The 19403-nt window shown below is 39.5% G+C and overlaps 2 protein-coding genes and 1 pseudogene across 2 annotated transcripts; all 3 read right to left on the bottom strand.

The window, feature by feature from the left end:
• Positions 1 to 4335: 4335 nt before the first annotated feature.
• LOC115667336 (MDIS1-interacting receptor like kinase 2-like) lies at positions 4336 to 6024 on the bottom strand. Its single transcript, XM_030588929.2, has 2 exons — positions 4919 to 6024; positions 4336 to 4757 (listed from the first exon to the last, which is right to left on the bottom strand). The coding sequence occupies exons 1-2, from the start codon at positions 5910 to 5912 to the stop codon at positions 4336 to 4338; spliced, it is 1416 nt and encodes a 471-aa protein (XP_030444789.2). The 5' UTR covers positions 5913 to 6024.
• A 7002-nt stretch (positions 6025 to 13026) lies between these two features.
• On the bottom strand, positions 13027 to 13788 carry LOC130138756 (MDIS1-interacting receptor like kinase 2-like; annotated as a pseudogene).
• A 1239-nt stretch (positions 13789 to 15027) lies between these two features.
• LOC130138783 (probable leucine-rich repeat receptor-like protein kinase At1g35710) lies at positions 15028 to 16011 on the bottom strand. The gene is made up of 2 exons (XM_056313895.1): positions 15633 to 16011; positions 15028 to 15545 (listed from the first exon to the last, which is right to left on the bottom strand). Exons 1-2 carry the CDS (start codon positions 16009 to 16011, stop codon positions 15028 to 15030), a joined length of 897 nt encoding a protein of 298 aa, XP_056169870.1.
• Positions 16012 to 19403: the final 3392 nt, after the last annotated feature.

Genomic DNA, 19403 nt, shown 5'->3' with positions numbered 1-19403 from the left:
TCGACCAATAAGACACGGTTCGTCTAGAGTAATAAAAAAGAATTCAAAAATTCAAAAAAATAAAATAAAAAACATTTAAAAAAATCCACGTCAGATGAAAAATTAATAAAAAAAAATTCATGTAGGATGGTTTGCCGAAAATGACACTCAAATGAGTGAAAAAAAAGTTATGGCATTCATGTGAGTGTCGTACAAAAGTTATGGCACTCCTAGTGTCCTTATCCCTGAAAAGGTTTGGGATTAAATTGGTCTAATTGAAAAATTTACGATTAAATTAGTACCAATATAATAAGTTTAGGATTTTTTTTTTATACTTTTCCCGACTTTCAAGTAAGGAAATTCGCCAAGGTAACTCAGGCGATCAGTTTTTCAAAGTCATGATATGAACTTTTGGGCAAGCGGACGATTCAGCTCATGCGAATTCCGCGGTTTCAGGATTCGATCCGAATTTAAACCCGCATACTGGCCAAGAGACAAGACCCGGCATGAATGCATGGATGGAACTTGTACACGTCCATCGAAAAGTCGATGGTCTTCGGAGTCTCGTGTTGATTTTGTGACCCTAAGATGATAACTACAAGATAGAACAGACATGTGCCTACTCAAGAAGTCATGGTCTTTTAGAGTTTCATGTGTGAAGGTTTTTGGATCAGTACGCGTTAGAATGGTTCATGAGAAGTCGTGGTCTTTATGCACATTTAATGGTGATGTTTCGCCCTAGAAATTTCTAACTCAGCGTAAGGGAAAGGTCAGGGAGCAATTTTCCAGCCCTTTTCTTTTTCTGGCTAACAAGCCTTTTCAACTTATAAAGCAAAAGATCCATGTAACACCAACACACAGTGTGTAAATATCAAACCAGTTATATTGATCATGCACTCCAATCTTACTGGAACTGTCCTATATAAACTGCCTCTCATGACTCCTATAACTTTAGTTTGCACAATTTTTTATGCACGACTTAAATTATAGATGCCATATAAAGCTTATATCCTCAACCCACTTTCACCAAATTGCAGCATCATTTTATCAAACTAACGGTCAAGCTTGTTTAAATTGGCCAAAGATGGAGGGATGAGACAAGTGAAGGAGTTTAAGCCTGGCCTCGTCTCAACCAAACTCTCAAGTTCAACTGGGATTCTTTTAGACCAGTTGTTAAAGCTCAAATCTAGATAAGCGAGACACTTTAAATCTCCTGTTTTTGATGGAATAGCCCGATCGAATCCATTCCCATTCAAATCTAGCATGGCCAGTGTTAAATTGGCCAAAGATGGAGGTATGGGGCAAGTGAAAGGAGTTGTGGCTTAGTCTCATCTCAATCAAGCTCTTCAGATTTTGTAGCCTAAATTCTAAAGGGTTAATACCACGAAAAACTCCAAACTGGTATACTTGTGACAATTTTATCCCGAACTAATTTTTTGACCACCAAAAACTCTACACTGATACACTTGTGACAATTTTACTTCGAACTAACTTTTTGACCACCAAAAATCCCAAACTGGTACACTTGTGACAATTTTACCCTGAACTAATTTTTTTTACCACTAAAAACTCCAAACTGAGATATTTGTGATAAATTTACTCTCCGTTAAAGTCCGTTAAATTGGATTAATATCATGAAAAATCATAAATTGGTAAACTTGTGACAAACAGAAGAGTAAAACCCTAAACTGGTATAACCGTTGACTATTACGTGTTATCAAACTTAGTAATTTTACAGTAAAATTTAACGGAAACTAACCAAGGGTAAATTTTGTCACAGATTATACCAGTTTGGGGTTTTTGGTGGTAAAAAAATTAGTTCGGGGTAAAATTGTCACATGTGTACCAATTTGAAATTTTTTGTGGTAAAAAAATAGTTTTGGATAAATTTGTCACATGTGTACCGGTTTGGGGTTTTTCGTGGTATTAACTCAATTCTAAATAACAAAAAATAAGGAGGTGGGCTGATGGGCGGGCTTGGGCACTTGCCCAGGCGTGCAAGTTCAAGCCTAGGCAGGTTCTCTGAAAGGTTCATGCCCCAGCGGACCAGCCCGAGCCCATCCAAGCCGACCCAATGAGCAGGTCTACTGGGCAGTAATCTCTCGCAAATGCAAGTGATCATGACACGAGCAGTCCGATGAGTCGGGCCATCCCTCGGCCAGGCTTGGACAATGCATTCGGACTAGATGGATGGCGCCCGATTGGGCTCAATTAGTTCAATTTTTTTTGGGCTCAATGAGTTCTTTTTAAATCGGGGGGACTAGCAAGCTAAACTGTTCTTGAGCCAAATACCGCCTCTGGCTCTTGCCTCGGCCCTGTATTTCGAATTATAGGTGGTCTTGGACGGAGTTTTAGCCCACGCCCTAGCCTTAGCCCGCCTATTAGTATTTTTTTTTTTCACCTTTCGCCTCAGCCCATCCGAGCTCCAAGTCGATCCTAGTCTACTTGCAAAATGCAAATAATGCCATTCCTTCAATGAGATGACAAGATAGTAGACTTGATCATGGCCCAGCGCCTCCCTCGCTCCAGCCTGGTAAGTGTTCTATTGCAAGACGTTCTATTGCCAAACTCTTCCCATCTAGAGATTCACGATTGGCAACTACTTTAGGTCAGAAAAAGTTGATCTGGATACTATTTTTGTCTAATATGAAATGGATGGGATTGGATAAGGAAGTTACGCTAGACTCGAATCTGAATAGATCGACCCATGGGTAGGTCTAGAATATAGACGAGGCAAGTCCCCAACATGGTCGGCACACGTCTTGAAAGATTTTCCCACTTCTTCCACTAATAATTTAACCCAGCTCCTGCTATCACATTCACATATACCACTTTAGACATGCTAATCCTCAAATATGAAAACACAAGTCATAAATTGCTGAAACTTTAATTTTCACCACTTTTATTCTATTTGTATTACCTAAAACCATTTGGGGGATTATTATATGTAAGAATCTTAGTTTGTAACATAAATGGCAACTAATAAGATGATCTAGTATATGAAAACCAATCGATCATATCACTTTCTTGCGACATTAAGGAAGAAAAATAGAAATGCAAATGAAAGAAACGTGAAGCATATCAATAAACTTTGGATTTAAGTTCCGAAAGAACAGGACACTTTCAAACAGGGATTTTCCCGACGAAGTTGGTCAAGCTCAAATCTAGTAGTTTGATATTTCTTATATCTCTTGTTTCCGATGGGATGGCACAGTCGAATCTAAATTCCCGTAAATTCAACACGATCAAGCTTGTTAAATTTCCCATACGTGAATGAAGCGGGCAAGTGAGGATATTCGAATTTAGGCTCATATCAATCAAGTTCTCCAAATGGCTTAATTCCGACGGAGTAGAACCATTGAATTAGTTGCCTTGCAATTAGAGATAAGTCAAGTTCGTCAAGTTCCCCATTTCTGGAAAATAAGTTCCACTGAATTTTGTTTTCTTGCATATAGAGATATTTCAAGCTCGTGAGATTCCCTATAATTGATGGAACGAGACCGATGAAGTTGTTGTGGCTTAAATCAACATGATTCAATTGCGTGAGGTTCCGTATTTCAAGAGGGTTTGGAGCCGCCTAATTTGTTTGAGGTGAAGCTAAGCTATTGCATATTGTCCAAGCAATCGAGCGTCTAAGGGATTGCTAAGTGCATTGAATATGAGATTTTACGTGGGTCAATCTCTTCAGATCGACTTGATTATGACAAATGTCCAGTACACGAAGCCTGGTGAGGTTCTCTGGAGAGGAAGGCAGCTCACTGGCAGGACTTATGGTAAATTTGACGGTTAATTGATGGTGATTTAATTAGAATTTAAACCAGATTATGCATGGAATTAGGACACGCTCAAGAAGTAAAGGTCTTGGTCGAGTACCCAATTCTAAAGTCTCTATGGTTATCGAGTTTCATTTTCTTGTACATGAGTCATCTACACGCTCAAGAGAAGTCTTGGTGTTTTGTTGTTTATGTGATGTCTGATCTTTTAGCCAATATGAAGGAAACGTCAATTTCGAAATTTTCCGTCTTCAACTAAAGAGAAATGATCCTGCATATACGTAGTGAATGTCCTTAACAAGCCAAACATTCATGGTGACAACATCACATTATCACTCATCACACATTCCGATCTTACTAAAAAGACAGAAAAATAAACGTCTGTCCTAAAAATGCTTCACTCCTTAGTAACTGCTACCTAGGAAGATTTTAGCCTACCTAGTATAAAAAAGTGTTTGGCATAATTAAAATTGCATAAGCAGCATACTTCAAGTCCTCAACCACATTCACCAATTTACAGCACCATTATATCAACCGACTCTTCACTTGGTGGAACTTATTTGCTTGTTTTGGGGGAAGTACTTCACGGTCCTTGCTCTTCTTGTAGGCTTGATGAATTTTCTGTTGATCCGCCTACCACCCATACTGCTCGATTATTTCCTCGGAGCTGCCCCAGTGAAATTGAATGGAAGGGCTCGGCCAACTCTAGTTTTGGAGCTAGAAAAACTTCCGAAACTTGTTTCATTGTGGGTCGTGACTTTGGATCGCTACTTAAGCAAGCAAGTGCCAAAGATATTACTAGAACGATACTTCTTGCAACAGAATTCTCTCTTGGGATTGGCAAGCGCGGGTCCAATATTTGATGTAGCATAATGTCTTCTCTGAAGAGTGTGGACAACATTAAGATGATCTCACTTGGATGCTCACCCATTATTGTTTCTATTGCTACCACCCCGAAGCTGTATACGTCGCATTTCTCATTGACGACCAAAGTGTAAGCGAGCTCTTAAAAAATAAAAAAATAAAAAGGTCTTAAATTAGATGAGGCTCGAAACTAAGTTCTCAATCTTAGCTAGTGCATTGTCAAATGATAAATATGTAAGCATGATCAAGCTATGTGCCTCTAGTAATATCATTCCGCAAAAATATGGACTATTGTTACTCACCTGGTGCTATATATCCATGAGTGCCTACAATATTTGCAGTGAGATTAGATGAGAAATTAGGTTCCATGAGTCTTGCCATGCCGAAATCTGATAGGAAAGCCTGCATTTTGTTGTCAAGCAAAATGTTGTTGCTAGATATGTCTCGATGAATGATTGGCCGAGCACAATCATGGTGTAGGTAAGACAAGGCATGTGCTATATCCCAGACAATCTTGAGTCTTTTTGACCAATCAAGTTCCACCGCTTCATAGTCATCTCTCAAAACACAGAATAGACTTCCCCTTTCCATGTACTCATAAACCAAGAACATGCATCGCTCATGTAAGCAAAATCCATAGAGCTTAATTATGCTTCTATGTCGTACTTCTGTCAAGTGCTTCACTTCATTTCGGAAGCTCTTGTCGAAAGATGGGTCCTCTGCTTCAAGACGGTGAAGTTTCTTTAGTGCCACGATTTTCCCGTTGGGCAATCGCGCTCTATAGACACTACCGTATCCACCAGTTCCAATGCAATATTTGATATCAAAGTCTTCAGTTGCATTGATTATGTCTTCATATGCAATTCTCCCATCATAATTCCATATTGACAAGAAATCTCCATTTTTTTCCACTGTCTCTGATTGCACACTCTTCTTTCTACGCCGAAATATGATCGAAAGGTGCAAAACAAAATAGAAAATGAATGGTATAGCCGTCAGTGGTATAAGTATTGTCATAAGTACAACCCTAAACATTCTTCTGGAACCATCAATCTTTTCCAAACCTTCATTGCCTATGAAAGCTCCATAAGGAAGATGGGCCAGATTATTTGGAATTTTTCCCGTGAGACAATTGTACGACAAGTCAATGTAATCTATGGGACCAAGAGTCGGAGGGATCGTCCCCCAAAACGTATTGGAACTCAGATCCAAGTAGATAAGACTATTTAGATTTCCCAATTTGGGAGGGATTGAACCATAAATGGAATTACTATGAATGTCAATTACTTCTAACATGGTGAGGTATTGGAGACAAAGAGGGAACTCACCGGTTAGCTGACTGTGGGACAAGTTGAGGTGCCTGAGCTTTGGGAGTGCACGTACTAGAGATGCGGCCTCGTAGTTGTGTTGGCCTTGTTGTGTTATGTTTATCTTGACAACACTTCCGGAGTGGTCACATGAAATGCCAGGCCACGTGCAATGTGCTAAGGAAACGTTGCTTGTGTAAGGCCACCACCCACTCCGACGAAGAGCATTTGCCTCTGCTTCCATGGCAGTATATTCCAAACCTTCATTGCCTTCGAAAGATGCATACCAAACATTGAACAGATATTGTGGAATATTTCCTGTGAGATGATTGTACGATAAGTCGATGTGATACAATTTGGAAAGCTTTTTGAAATTGGGAATTGAACCGTGAAGAGAATTGTTTTGAAGATTGATATAGGCTAACATGACCAAACTCCCAAGTTCTTGGGGGATTTTTCCTGAGAAGCTGTTAAAGCTCAAATCTAGATGAGAGAGACACCTTAAGAATCCTATTTCTGAAGGTATACATACACTGAATGTATTCTCTTCCATACTCAGATATGCCAAGTCTGTCAAGTTCCCTATTTCCGGAGGAATAGATCCATTGAGGGCATTTCCTTGCAAATAGAGATGAGTCAAGTTCCTCAATTTCGCTAGCGTTGGAGGGATAGGGCCATGAAGCGAATTGAAACTGAAATCTAGGTAGATCAGACTCTTTAGATTTCCCAATTCTGGAGGGATATGTCCACCGATTATGTTGTCTTCCATACTCAAATATGCCAAGTTTGTCAAGTTCCCTATTTCCGGGGGAATAGATCCATTGAGGGCATTTCCTTGCAAATAGAGATGAGTCAAGTTCCTCAATTTTGTTAGAGTCGGAGGGATAGGGCCATGAAGCGAATTGAAACTGAAATCTAGGTGGATCAGACTCTTTAGATTTTCCAATTCTGGAGGGATAGGACTATCGATTTGATTATTATGAATGGCAATAACTTCTAACGTGGTGAGGTTTTGGAGACAAAGAGGTAACTCACCGGTTAGGTAATTGTCGGACAAGTAGAGGTGCCTGAGTTTTGGGAGTGCACATATTTGAAGGGGGATGATACCGGCAAGGTTATAATCAGGCAGCCGAAGAGAGCTGAGATTCGGGAGCAGAGAGAAATTCATGCTGCTCAAATTTCTTCTGGACGGGCAGCCGGAGCAACCTCTTGGTGGCACGTTTATTTCGACGACGCTTCCAGAATCGTCGCACGAAATGCCAGGCCACGTGCAATGCGGCATGGAAGTGTTGCTCGTAATGGAGTCAAGCCCCCACCACCCACTGCGACGGAGAGCATCCGCCTCTGTTTCCGTAGCAAGGGCAGGGAAGTTGTGGGAGAGAGCCAGCGCAAGAAGGATCCATGTAGCTGCGGTCATCAGCTGGCGAACATGCAAGCCGACGGCGGGTTTGCTTGCAGGATTCAAATGAATCATATGGAATATCTTAATGCTTTTGAGAGAGAGAGAGAGAGAGAGTGAGAGAGAGGATCTCTTCTTTTTGCTTGGGATGCGCAAGGCCTGAGTTTTGCTGTAATATATAAAGGGCAATTCAACATAACGACTTGGAAGTCTTTAATTTCGACTAATTGAAGCCACGTGTCACCGTCAGGCGTTGGGCCCCCGTGGTTTTAGTGTAAATCCAATTCACACTTGGGGCTAATTTAAAAAAAAAAACCACAAATTTTACCTTGAGTGGCAATTGTAATGCGAACTTTTTTTGTCTCAATAAAAAACACAAACTTTTACTCGAATCCCAAATCTAGTCTCCGGATGTGAAATTTTCAAATTGTTAGAGCCAGATTTGGAATTTAAATGAAATTTTGTGATTTTTTATGAGACAAAAAAAGTTCGGACAAGAATTGTTATCCCAGGTAAAATTGGCGTTTTTTTTTTTAAATTAGGCCTTCACACTTGCGTGAACCGTACGCACAAGCATGATTTTTTACCTTGGTCTCACGTGTCACACTTTTCTGTGTTTGAATCTTGTCGTGTAACACACGTTACTTTAGTCTGGTCTCCATAGAGGGTCCTAATGGACTTCACATCTAATTGAGAAAGAGTACTCCGTGATCAAACTAATTTGGCCATTACTTTCATCTTAATCAATTTGTTTTAAAACCTCAAATTATTGGCTAAGTGATTAAACACCTAATTTAGATAGGATAGATTTCCTCATAACATTTTATATTCAGAATAATCTCATAAGCCACCCTGTGAATGGAGCTTTACTAGATACATGTAAAATGTGAACAGGTGAATTGTGTGTGTTAGTGACATTTGTTTGAGTCGAACGGTCCGGATACTTTGTATTGTCAAAAAAAAAGCTAACAACTTATTTTGGACTACATGTCAAGGTTTTCGCGGTTGTAATAGCAAGTCAATTACCCTCATATCCCATGAGATAATAACTTGTTTGATTGCTCAATGTAAACAAAATTAGCTCTTATATCCCACGAGCTGCTCTAACTAGCTTGACAAAAGTTAAATTTCAAATTTAGTGGGACACCATACAAAATAAAGTCAGCATTGGCTATAGATAAAATCTTGAGTAAATCGCTTGAATTTCATGGCTTCTGACCATCGATTACTCGATAAAACTGGAAAGGATAGGAACACTAACAAAGCTATGATTTTTGTACGGTGCTCACTTTGATGTGATAACTTTTTAAGCGATTCATAATTTTTAAAAGCATATCACTTAAAGTTACATCAATGATTTTTTTGTCGGAAATTCCCGCGTGACATTACTTTCCAGTGAACCACGATGGATGATTTAATATTAAATTAATGCACAATGGATTTCCAAGTAAGGAAAATTGCCGATGTAATTTGAGTGATAAATTTTTTAGAGTTCTAGCGCAAATGTTCCGACAAACAGAATATTCTATTCACCGCAATATCTAAATTTGGCAGTTTTATGATTCGATTAGAAGTTAAACCAGCATATCGGCAAAAAAAAATTTATTTAAACCAGCATGCATGTATGGACGAAACTTGCACACATCCATCAAGAAGTCAAGGTCTTTTGGGGTTTCATGTGTGTTGACTTTTGGATCAGTGCGTGTTCAATGGTTCATGGGAAGTCATGGTCTTTATGACACTTTTATTGGTGATGTTTGGCCCTACATATTTCTAACCCATTGTAAGGGGAGGTCATGGAACAATTTTCCAGCATTTTTCTTTTTTTTTTTGACTGGCCTTTTTGACTGGCCTGCCTTCAACTTAGAAAGGAAAGATGCTTGTAATTTCAATTTAATACCAAAGCAGTCTTTTTGCTTTATCCAAACTACAGTGACTCTACTGGACCAATTGAGTTTTGTCGCTTCAGCATCGTTTCTCAATGCACCACTTAGACTCCCCCTTTTCATCATGTACTCATAAACCAACAACAAGCATCCGTTGTGTAAGTAGAAACCATGGAGCTTAATTATGCTTTCATGTCCTACTTTCGTCAAGCGTTTCACTTCGTTTCGCAACTTCTTATCAAAAGAAGGATCCTTTGCTTTAAGATGATGAAGTTTCTTCAATGCCACGATATTTCCATTTCGCAATCGTGCGCTCTGTAGACACTACCGGCGTAACAGCCGCTCCCGATGCACTATCTGATGTCAAAGTCTTCCGTTGCATTGATTATATCTTCATACGCAATTCTCCCATCAAAATTCCTTATCAACAAGAAATCTCTATTTTTCTTAGTTGTCTCTGATTGCGCATGTTCTTCATTATACATCGAAATATGAAGCGAGGTGTAAGACCTAAATAGGAAATGAGTATTATAAATGAGGGAGATTCTTTAAAAATAAATACATTATAAAACATCCAAAGTTCAACAAGAGACACAATTTCCGATCAACATGATCTAATTTTTTTCGGGTGGACCTTATAAAATTCTTCAGTCTCACTCAAAGGTTAACTCCCAGTTATTAAAACAAAAAATTCTTTTATGTTTCTGGAATTGATTGTTATTGCTTGGAGTACACTTTGTTGTTCAGGAATTGAACTTTTGCTATTCCTTCTAATCATCCACTAATCCATTGATAACCCCATTATGAATATTTCGTTTAATTGCACAAATGACTTCTGAGAAATCGTTGGGAACTGCAATATAAAAGACTATCTGTTGAACAGAGAACAAGATGACTTTAAGTCGGAAACAGCTTCCCAAATACTTTGCGCAAGTTCAATTTTGGCGGCCCCAAAACCTATTTACAAATTTGCCACCCCACCCATATAAGTCTTCTCTAGTTTTATTTCTTCGAGCACCACGTGATACGTTTGGTTCAGTTAATCTTACTAGTAAGTACAGTACTAGAAGAAAAATATGCCCTTTCAGTCAACCAAAATGAACAGATTAGCACTAAACCAATGAATACAATGGGAAAACTTGCATCAATTACTGAATAAAGAAAAACGATGACAATAATGAAGTTTTTAATGGGAAAATCAGAAAAGATTTAACAAAGCAGATGTGTGACTGGTTTTTTTCTGGTACAGGCGTGCCCTAATACTCTTGCGTAAATGGTCATTTTGAGCCATACCAATCTGTTATTAATTAATTACACTTGAGGTCTTTCGGACAGGAGAGGCGTTTCTATCAGAAATACCTTGAACTATGAAATTTATCCAAGATACCAATTTCTTTATCTGTATCAAGAATGTACTTAGTCGATTTAATTGTTAAGTAGGCCATGAAAACATTGATGCGCCAATCATATTTTGTCGGATCTGCGCCAATGAGATTGCATGGAAGGGTTGGATTATTGGTATCCTTTGAGCCAACAAAGCTTCAGAAACTTGTTTCATTGTCGGTGGTCGTGACTTACTAATGTATCCCGTTTCATCTAAATTGACCGCTTTTAGACAAAAGATACGAAATTCTTGATATTTATTATTTACTAATGTATAATATACCTGGATTTGGCAATAGCTGAAAATTGCTCTTGCTCCTTGTTATATACGTAGGGATATTTCCCATGTAACCGACAATTATTGCGATATTGCTGATTTTTAACATTAAACCTCATCATAACCAATGGTATTGAATGGGGCGAGCACTTAAGAAATGGAAGAATCCTAGTTGGAAGCAAGATTAGTAAAAAGTAGCGAAAATTGCCCAAAACTTCTAAACATATTATACAGCGGCCAATTCAATCCTAAACTTTTTAATTGTGCAAATTTAGAAGATCTCCTTGAAGTAGAGAGTTTTGGATAATTTGTCAATTTAATCCTAAACCTTTTAATGATTTGCCAATTTAATTCTTCCAGCAATTTTGACCAGAAATTGCTAACGTTGTGGTTTAGTCAATGCCTACGTGGTACGGTCGACGCTGACATGGACAATTTTGATAATTTTGGTAATTTTCTAAATCATTTTTTTCCCTTTTTCCCTCCACTGACTATCATCGGTCCTCTCCTCGCCTAGCCCTCACCGGCCTTGGGCGAGGGACGCCTTGCCAGATTGGGCCTAGGTGAGGTCACTCATTAAGAACAGTACTAGAATACTTTGCAATGACATATTTATGTAGACATAAATTAGTTTCTAGGAATGTATTTACAATACGATTATATGTTTCTGTTACAATGGAAAGCTATAAATTGCCGTTAATAAGAGAAGCTGAATATCTGCAACATCATTATTGTGGAGTGGCCGGTAGCCCCTTTGTCGGAAATTTCACGGTTACTTAATGGTGATTTAATTAGAATTTAAACCGGATTATGTATGGAAGTAAGACACGCTCAAGAAGTCAAGGTCTTGGTCGAGTACACAATTCCAAAGCCTCTAAGGTCATCGAGTTTCACTTTCATGTGCATGAGTCGTATACACGCTCAAGAGAAGTCTTGGTCTTTTGTTGTTTATGTGATGTCTGATCTTTTAGCCAATGTGAAGGAAACGTCAATTTCGAAATTTTCCGTCTTCAACTTAAGAGAAACGATCCTGCAAAGACATAGTGCATGTCCTTAACAAGCCAAACATTCATGGTGGCAACATCACATTATCACTCAGCACACATTCCGATCTTACTAAAAAGACAGAAAAATAAGCGTCTGTCCTATAAATGCTTCACTCCTTAGTGACTGCTCCCTAGGAAGATTTTAGTCTAGCTAGTATTAAAAGGTGTTTGGCATAACTTAAAATTGCATAAGCCGCATACTTCATGTCCTCAACCACATTCACCAATTTACAGCACCATTATATCAACCGACTCTTCACTTGGTGGAACTTATTTGCTTGTTTTGGGACAAGTACTTCACGGTCCTTGCTCTTCTTGTAGGCTTGACGAATATTCTGTTGATCCGCCTTCCACCCATACTTCTCGATTATTTCCTTGGAGCTGCCCAAGTGAAATTGAATGGAAGGGCTTGGCCAACGCTAGTTTTGGACCTAGAAAAACTTCCGAAACTTGTTTCATTGTGGGTCGTGACTTTGGATCGCTACTTAAGCAAGCAAGTGCCAAAGATATTACTAGAACGATACTTCTGGCAACAGAATTCTCTCTCGGGATTGGCAAGCGCGGATCCAATATTTGATGTAGCATAATGTCTTCTTTGAAGAGTGTGGACAACATTAAGATTGTCTCACTTGGATGTGTTGAGAAACGAGGACGATGAAGACGTATTTTGGGGCAATTTTTTCATCTTTTTTGTTTTTTTTCGTTTACCTTTACTTTGTACATATATGCATTTATCATACAAAAAAGGAAAGAATAAACAAGATTACAACGATTACACTCTTCTACTTTATTTCCGAGTATCCTTGATTGAATCAATTCAAATCAAGATTAAAGATAAAATCGTATCTTTCTCCAACGGGATGCGCACCCATTATTGTTTCTATTGCTACCACCCCGAAGCTGTATACGTCGCATTTCTCATTGACGACCAAAGTGTAAGCGAGCTCTTAAAAAATAAAAAAAGGTCATAAATTAGATGAGGCTCGAAACTAAGTTCTCAATCATAGTTAGTGCGTTGTCAAATGATAAATATGTAAGCATGATGAAGCGTCAACATGTTATTATCAAATGGGGAGGGGGGGGGGGGGGGGGTGTTAAGAATATTGATCAAGTTATGTGCCTTTAGTAATAACATTCCGCAAAAATATGGACTATTGTTGCTCACCTAGCGCTATATCCATCAGTGCCTGCAATATTTACAGTGAGATTAGATGAGAAATTAGGTTCCATGAATCTTGCCGTGCCGAAATCTAATAGGAAAGCCTGCATTTTGTTGTCCAGCAAAATGTTGTTGCTAGTTATGTCTCGATGAATGATTGGCCGAGCGCAATCATGGTGTAGGTAAGACAAGGCATGTGCTATATCCCAAACAATCTTGAGTCTTTTAGGCCAATCTAGTTCCACCGCTTCATAGTCATCTCTCAAAACACTGAATAGACTTCCCCTTTCCATGTACTCATAAATCAAGAACATGCATCGCTCGTGTAAGCAAAATCCATAGAGCTTAATTATGCTTCTATGTCATACTTCTGTCATGTGCTTCACTTCATTTCGGAAGCTCTTGTCGAAAGCTTGGTTGCTTCAAGACGGTGAAGTTTCTTTAGTGCCTTGATTTTCCCACTGGGCAATCGCGCTCTATAGACACTACCGTATCCACCAGTTCCAATGCAATATTTGATATCAAAGTCTTCTATTGCATTGATTATGTCTTCATATGCAATTCCCCCATCATAATTCCATATTGACAAGAAATCTCCATTTTTTTCCATTGTCTCTAATTGCATGCTCTTCTTTCTACGCCGAAATATGATCGAAGGGCGCAAAACAAAATAGAAAATGAATGGTATAGCCGTCAGTGGTATAAGTATTGTCATAAGTACAACCCTAAACATTCTTCTAGAACCATCAATATTTTCCAAACCTTCATTGCCTATGAAAGCTCCATAAGGAACATGGGCCAAATTATTTGGAATTTTTCCCGTGAGATAATTGTACGACAATTCAATGTAATCTATGTGACCAAGAGTGGGAGGGTCATCCCCCAAAACGTATTGGAACTCAAATCTAGGTAGATAAAACTATTTAGATTTCCCAATTTGGGAGGGATTGAACCATAAAGGTAATTACTATGAATGTCAATTACTTCTAACATGGTGAGGTTTTGGAGACAAAGAGGGAACTCACTGGTTAGCCGATTGTGGGACAAGTTGAGGGGCCTGAGCTTTGGGAGTGCACATATTTGAAGGGGAAAGATATTACCCAAATTATCATCATGTAGCCTAAGAAAGGCCAGATTCGAGAGCAGCGAAAAATTTATGCTGCGCAAATCACATGCGACCTTGTAGTCGTATTGGCCTCGTTGTGTTATGTTTATCTTGACAACGCTGCCGGAATGGTTGCATGAAATGCCAGGCCACATGCAATGTGCTAATGAAACGTTGCTTGTAAGGGGGTTAGGCCACCACCAACCACGACGAAGAGCATTTGCCTCTGTTTCCATGGCAGTATATTCCAAACCTTCATTGCCTTTGAAAGACATATGACGAACATTGAACAGATTTTGTAGAACATTTCCCATGAGATGATTGTACGATAAGTCGATGTAATCCAATTTGGAAAGCTTTTTGAAATTGGGAACTGAACTGTGAAGAGAATTGTTCGCAAGATTGAGGTAGCTTAACGCAACCAAACTGTCAAGTTCATGAGGGATTTGTCCAAAGAAGTTGTTAAAGCTCAAATTTAGATTGGTGAGACTCTTCAAATCTCCTATTTCCGATGGAATAAGGCCAGTGAAGGAGTTTGAGCTCAGCCTCAAATCAATCAAGCTCTTCAAGTTACCTATTTTTGACAGGATAGATCCACGATATTGATTCTCTTCCATACTCATATATGCCAAGTTTGTCAAGTTCCCGATTTCTGGAGGCATAGATCCATTGAAGGAGTTTTGTCGCAAATAGAGATGCATTAAGTTCCTCAATTTCGCTAGAGATGAAGGAATGGGACTGACGAAGGAGTTGCATTCTAGGTCAACGTGACACAAGTTCATGCAGTTCCCTATCTCAAGCGGGATGAAGCCTTCTAAAAGATTAGAGCTGAGTTGTAGACGGTGTAAATTAGACACCAAGAGTCAGAGGGATCGTGCTGTGAAGCAAATTGGAATTGAGATTCGGGTAGATCAATTTCTTCAGATTTCCCAATTCGAGAGGGATATATCCACCGATTATGTTGTCTTCCATACTCAGATATGCCAAGTTTGTCAAGTTCCCTATTTCCGAAGGAATAGATCCATTGAAGGCATTTCCTTGCAAATAGAGATGAGTCAAGTTCCTCAATTTCGCTAGAGTCGGAGGGATAAGGCCATGAAGCGAATTGAAACTGAAATCTAGATGGATCAGCCTCTTTAGATTTCCCAATTCTGGAGGGATGTATCCACCGATTCTGTTGTCTTCCATACTCAGATATGCCAAGTTTGTCAAGTTCCCTATTTCCGGAGGAATAGATCCATTGAAGGCATTTCCTTGCAAATAGAGATGAGTCAAGTTCCTCAATTTTGTTAGAGTCGGAGGGATAGGGCCAGGAAGCAAATTGAAATTGAAATCTAGGTGGATTAGACTCTTTAGATTCCCCAATTCTGGAGGGATAGGAGTATCGATTTAACTGTTATGAATGTCAATAACTTCTAACGTGGTGAGATTTTGGAGACAAAGAGGTAACTCACCGGTTAGGTAATTGTTGGACAAATCAAGGTGCCAAAGCTTTGGGAGTGCACATATTTGAAGGGGAGTGATACCGGTGAGGTAATTATAAGGCAGCTGAAGAGAGCCGAGATTCGGGAGTAGAGAGAAATTCATGCTGATCAAATTACTTCTGAACCAGCGGCCGTAGCAACCTCTTGGTGGCATGTTTATTTCGACGACGTTTCCAGAATCGTCACACGAAATACCCCACCACATGCAATGTGACAAGGAAGTGTTTCTCGTAATGTAGTCAGGCCACCACCCACTGCGACGAAGAGCATCCGCCTCTGTTCCCGCGGCAATGGCAGGGCGGTTGTGGGATAGAGCAAGGGCAATAACGATCCATGTAGCTGCGGTCATCAGCTGGCGAACATGCAAGCCGACGGGTTTGCTTACAGGATTCAAATGAAGCATATGGAAGAGGAAGGCCTGAGTTTTGCTGTAATATATAAGTAAGGGCAATCCAAAAGAAATGACTTTGTGCAGAGCAATTTAACATGTGACGACTTGGAAGTCTTCAATTTCGACTAATTGAAGCCTCGTGTCACCGTCAGGTGTTGGGCCTCGTGGTTTTGTTTGGTCTCAATAGAGGGGCGTAGTGGGACTATGCATCTAATATAAAAGAAACGATCGTTCGAAAGAGGACTCCATGATCAAAATAATTTATTGTTAACTTTCATTTTAATCAAATCATTTTGTTTTAAAGCCTCGAATTATTGGGTGAGTGATTAAACGTTTAATTTAAATACCATAGATTCTGTCCCAATGTCCCACATTCGGATTAACCTCGTCAGCCATCCTGTTGTTGAGCTTTACTAGATACATGTGAACTGGCAATTTGCAAGCATTCGAGACCTGATTTAAGTTGATCAATTGTTGTAGCTAAGTTGATTTATGGTGATTTGGGTGTAGACAAGTTGAAATCCATTATCATCCATAAAAGTGCGGATCAAGATAATTAGTTCACTGTTTGGAGGATGTTGAAAATATGTCTCGAGTTTGAGCTCGCGAACGAATCCGATCTGAGATTAATTATATATGTGTGTGTGTGTAGACGTCCACCGTGGACATATCTTTGTTTTGGTGTCAAAGGAATCCACGTTGGGCATGGATTCCAAGCAAAACAAGGGGGAAAAAAATACGGAAATTGACTTTCCTGAATGGCGTTGCACTCAAGACTATGACTTTGTCTGGATATAGTAATTTCCTAGTTTACGAATTAGGGTCGGACTCCTTGGCGGTGCTATACAATATATAATTGTTTAAGGACTTGTCTTCGGAGAGTTGAGCTTGCATGTGTTTTGCAAGTGACACCGTGAACAGAGGGTGTGCTATTGTTGTCGCAAGAAGATTGCCCGAAGCGCCGCTAATGTGAGTGTTTGGTGTCCGTGGCTGTGGCAGTGCGGGTCTTCGTGCAGTGAAGTCTTTGTTCAGAAAATTACATCCTAAAGTTCAAGTGTTTGTAGGAAATTAAATCTTGTTGTAAGATTTGTATAATTCCTTTGCGAGATTGAGAGATTATTTCGTGAGTAATTGTGAGGCTAAACATTGAGTGAGTTATTGGATGTAATTAGGGCTTGGGAAACACTTAAAGTGTTTGAGTGACTTGAGTGTGGCTTTAAACTCCGTTATATCGCTTGATCTATAGTAGAATTCCGTGCTGTTCTCCCGTGGACTTAGGTCACTACGACCGAACAACGTAAATCTAGTGTCCGACTTATTTTCTTATTCTGTCTATTTTGCTATTCATTCGCTCGGCTTCCGTAACAGAGAAAACATGTAGAGGACAGAAGAGAAACTTATTGTTCTATTGTCTTGAGTATCCGTGAATGTGAACTTCTGTCAAAACTCCATAGTTCCCCATAATCCACCACAAAAATCATGCACATGGCCTTCTTCCTCGAAGAATTTATAACTTGTATATATTGCCACAAAAGTACAGACAACTTGAGCAGTAAAATAACCTTTCCCAACCCACAGCCAAGTGAAAGAAGAAAAAGAAAAAAAAACTAACCTTTCCCAAGATAGAATCTAACTCATATCCTCATTTTTAAGTATATTCACACAACATTTTAGTAGGAAATTGAGTCTTGAACACAATAAACATAGACTTGTCTTCAGCTACTATTGATGTTGTCAATGTGACTGGGGACAGATACTGAAAGTCAAAGTCTCAGGAGGGGCCAAAACCTAAAGACAAGCAACTCAAGATTAAATTCTAGGTAAGTATAAGTTTAGTTTGTGATATATCCATGCTCAGTTTCGTTCTTGAAACAAAAGGCCTTTTCACATTAAATTTTGATTAAAGTGGTATTATTTCAATTTCAATATGAACTATTGTGCATAGCGGCTGTATAATTGGGGAACTATATAACATGTAACGCCATGCAAAAGAATTCAAGAAACCAATCGAGATTAATTTCAGAGATGATTGATAACTTAAAACTAAAATCAGATCATTACAAAGTATCGAATGAATTATAATTTAATGAATAAAGGGAATTCCAACGTTTTTCCTTGTCCATTCATTATATGCAATTTGCATTATAACTCGACTTTCGTTTTCAAAAGTAGGGAGCGTAGGATGATTTAATTCTATACTCAAAAGTATTTCAACCTACAATTGCTTGAAGTAGAAGGGGGTAAATGTGTTTTTATTTAGAAGCCATATAAAGAAATCGCATATTCTCATTAATTGATATAAGCAGATAAGCAACTTTCAAAAAGTGAAAGGGAAATTTCTGCAGAAAACGATGAAAAAGGAATTAAGTTTTCTATTACAAAAGAAATTGCCACACATTCACAAACATTTTGACGAACGACATGTGTTTCTGGAAATGATTTTGTAATTGAATTCTTTTACATGTCAATCATCCGACGCAGACGTGAACACTGGCCGGCACCGGCCGTCCAAGTGACGCTAACGTGAATAATTTTTAATGATATTTTATTTTATTCGTTTATTTTTTTATTTTCTTTTTCTTTTTTCTTTTTTCTTTTTCTCTCGCGATCTGGGCGTGAGGCCTGGTGGCGGTGAAATCGTTGGAGTAGTAAGTGGTGTTCGTGTTGATGGACCTGATGGGTTTCGGCTTAGCAGGAGGAGAGGTCATCATTCCGCAAGGAGTTGGAGGCAGTGAGGGAGAGAGACCCATCGGGCAAAGCCAGAGAGAGGTTAAGAGTCTCGAGCTTCGTCTTCTTGTCCCTGTTTTCCCTCTCAATCTCCTCCTCGGCCTCTCTGTCTTGGAGAAATTCCACCTGCTGCTTCCACCGCCGCTCGAATTCATGAAACCCCTCTCCACGCAATTATCACAATCACCACCGCCCTTGCTCGGATTCTCAGACCCCAACGTGATATCCTTCCCCTTGTAGCTCGCTTTTTCGTGTGAAATCTCGCCGGGAACGTCCTTCCTGAGAAAACCCAGCTCAGAATTGTCGTACATGCAGCTGAAGGTCGGCTCTTGCTGCGAGTCCGAATTGCCGGTCCTTGAGTTTCTTGAATGGAACCCATCAAAGCCCCAGCCATGGCGAGGCTCGGCCTCGCTAGTGGCCGGCGGGGGCGGGCTTCGCTAGAGGCCAGCGAGGTGACCTCGCTGGTCCTCACCTCTAGCTGGTCGCCAAGGCGACCGGCTAGAGGAAGAGGGAAGGGTAAAAAAAGAAAAAATAAATAAAATTCGAAATATATTAAATATTATTAAAAATTATCCACGTCAGTATTGGCCGACATCCATGCCAACGCTAGCCGGCTAACATTG

This window comes from Syzygium oleosum, unplaced genomic scaffold, assembly GCF_021117445.2.
Source record: "Syzygium oleosum isolate NSW1041296 unplaced genomic scaffold, Sole_v2.1 Sole_v2.08, whole genome shotgun sequence".
Taxonomy (NCBI): domain Eukaryota; kingdom Viridiplantae; phylum Streptophyta; class Magnoliopsida; order Myrtales; family Myrtaceae; genus Syzygium; species Syzygium oleosum.
The sequence above is the reverse complement of the archived record's forward strand: the minus strand, read 5'-3'. Positions and strand labels throughout refer to the sequence as shown.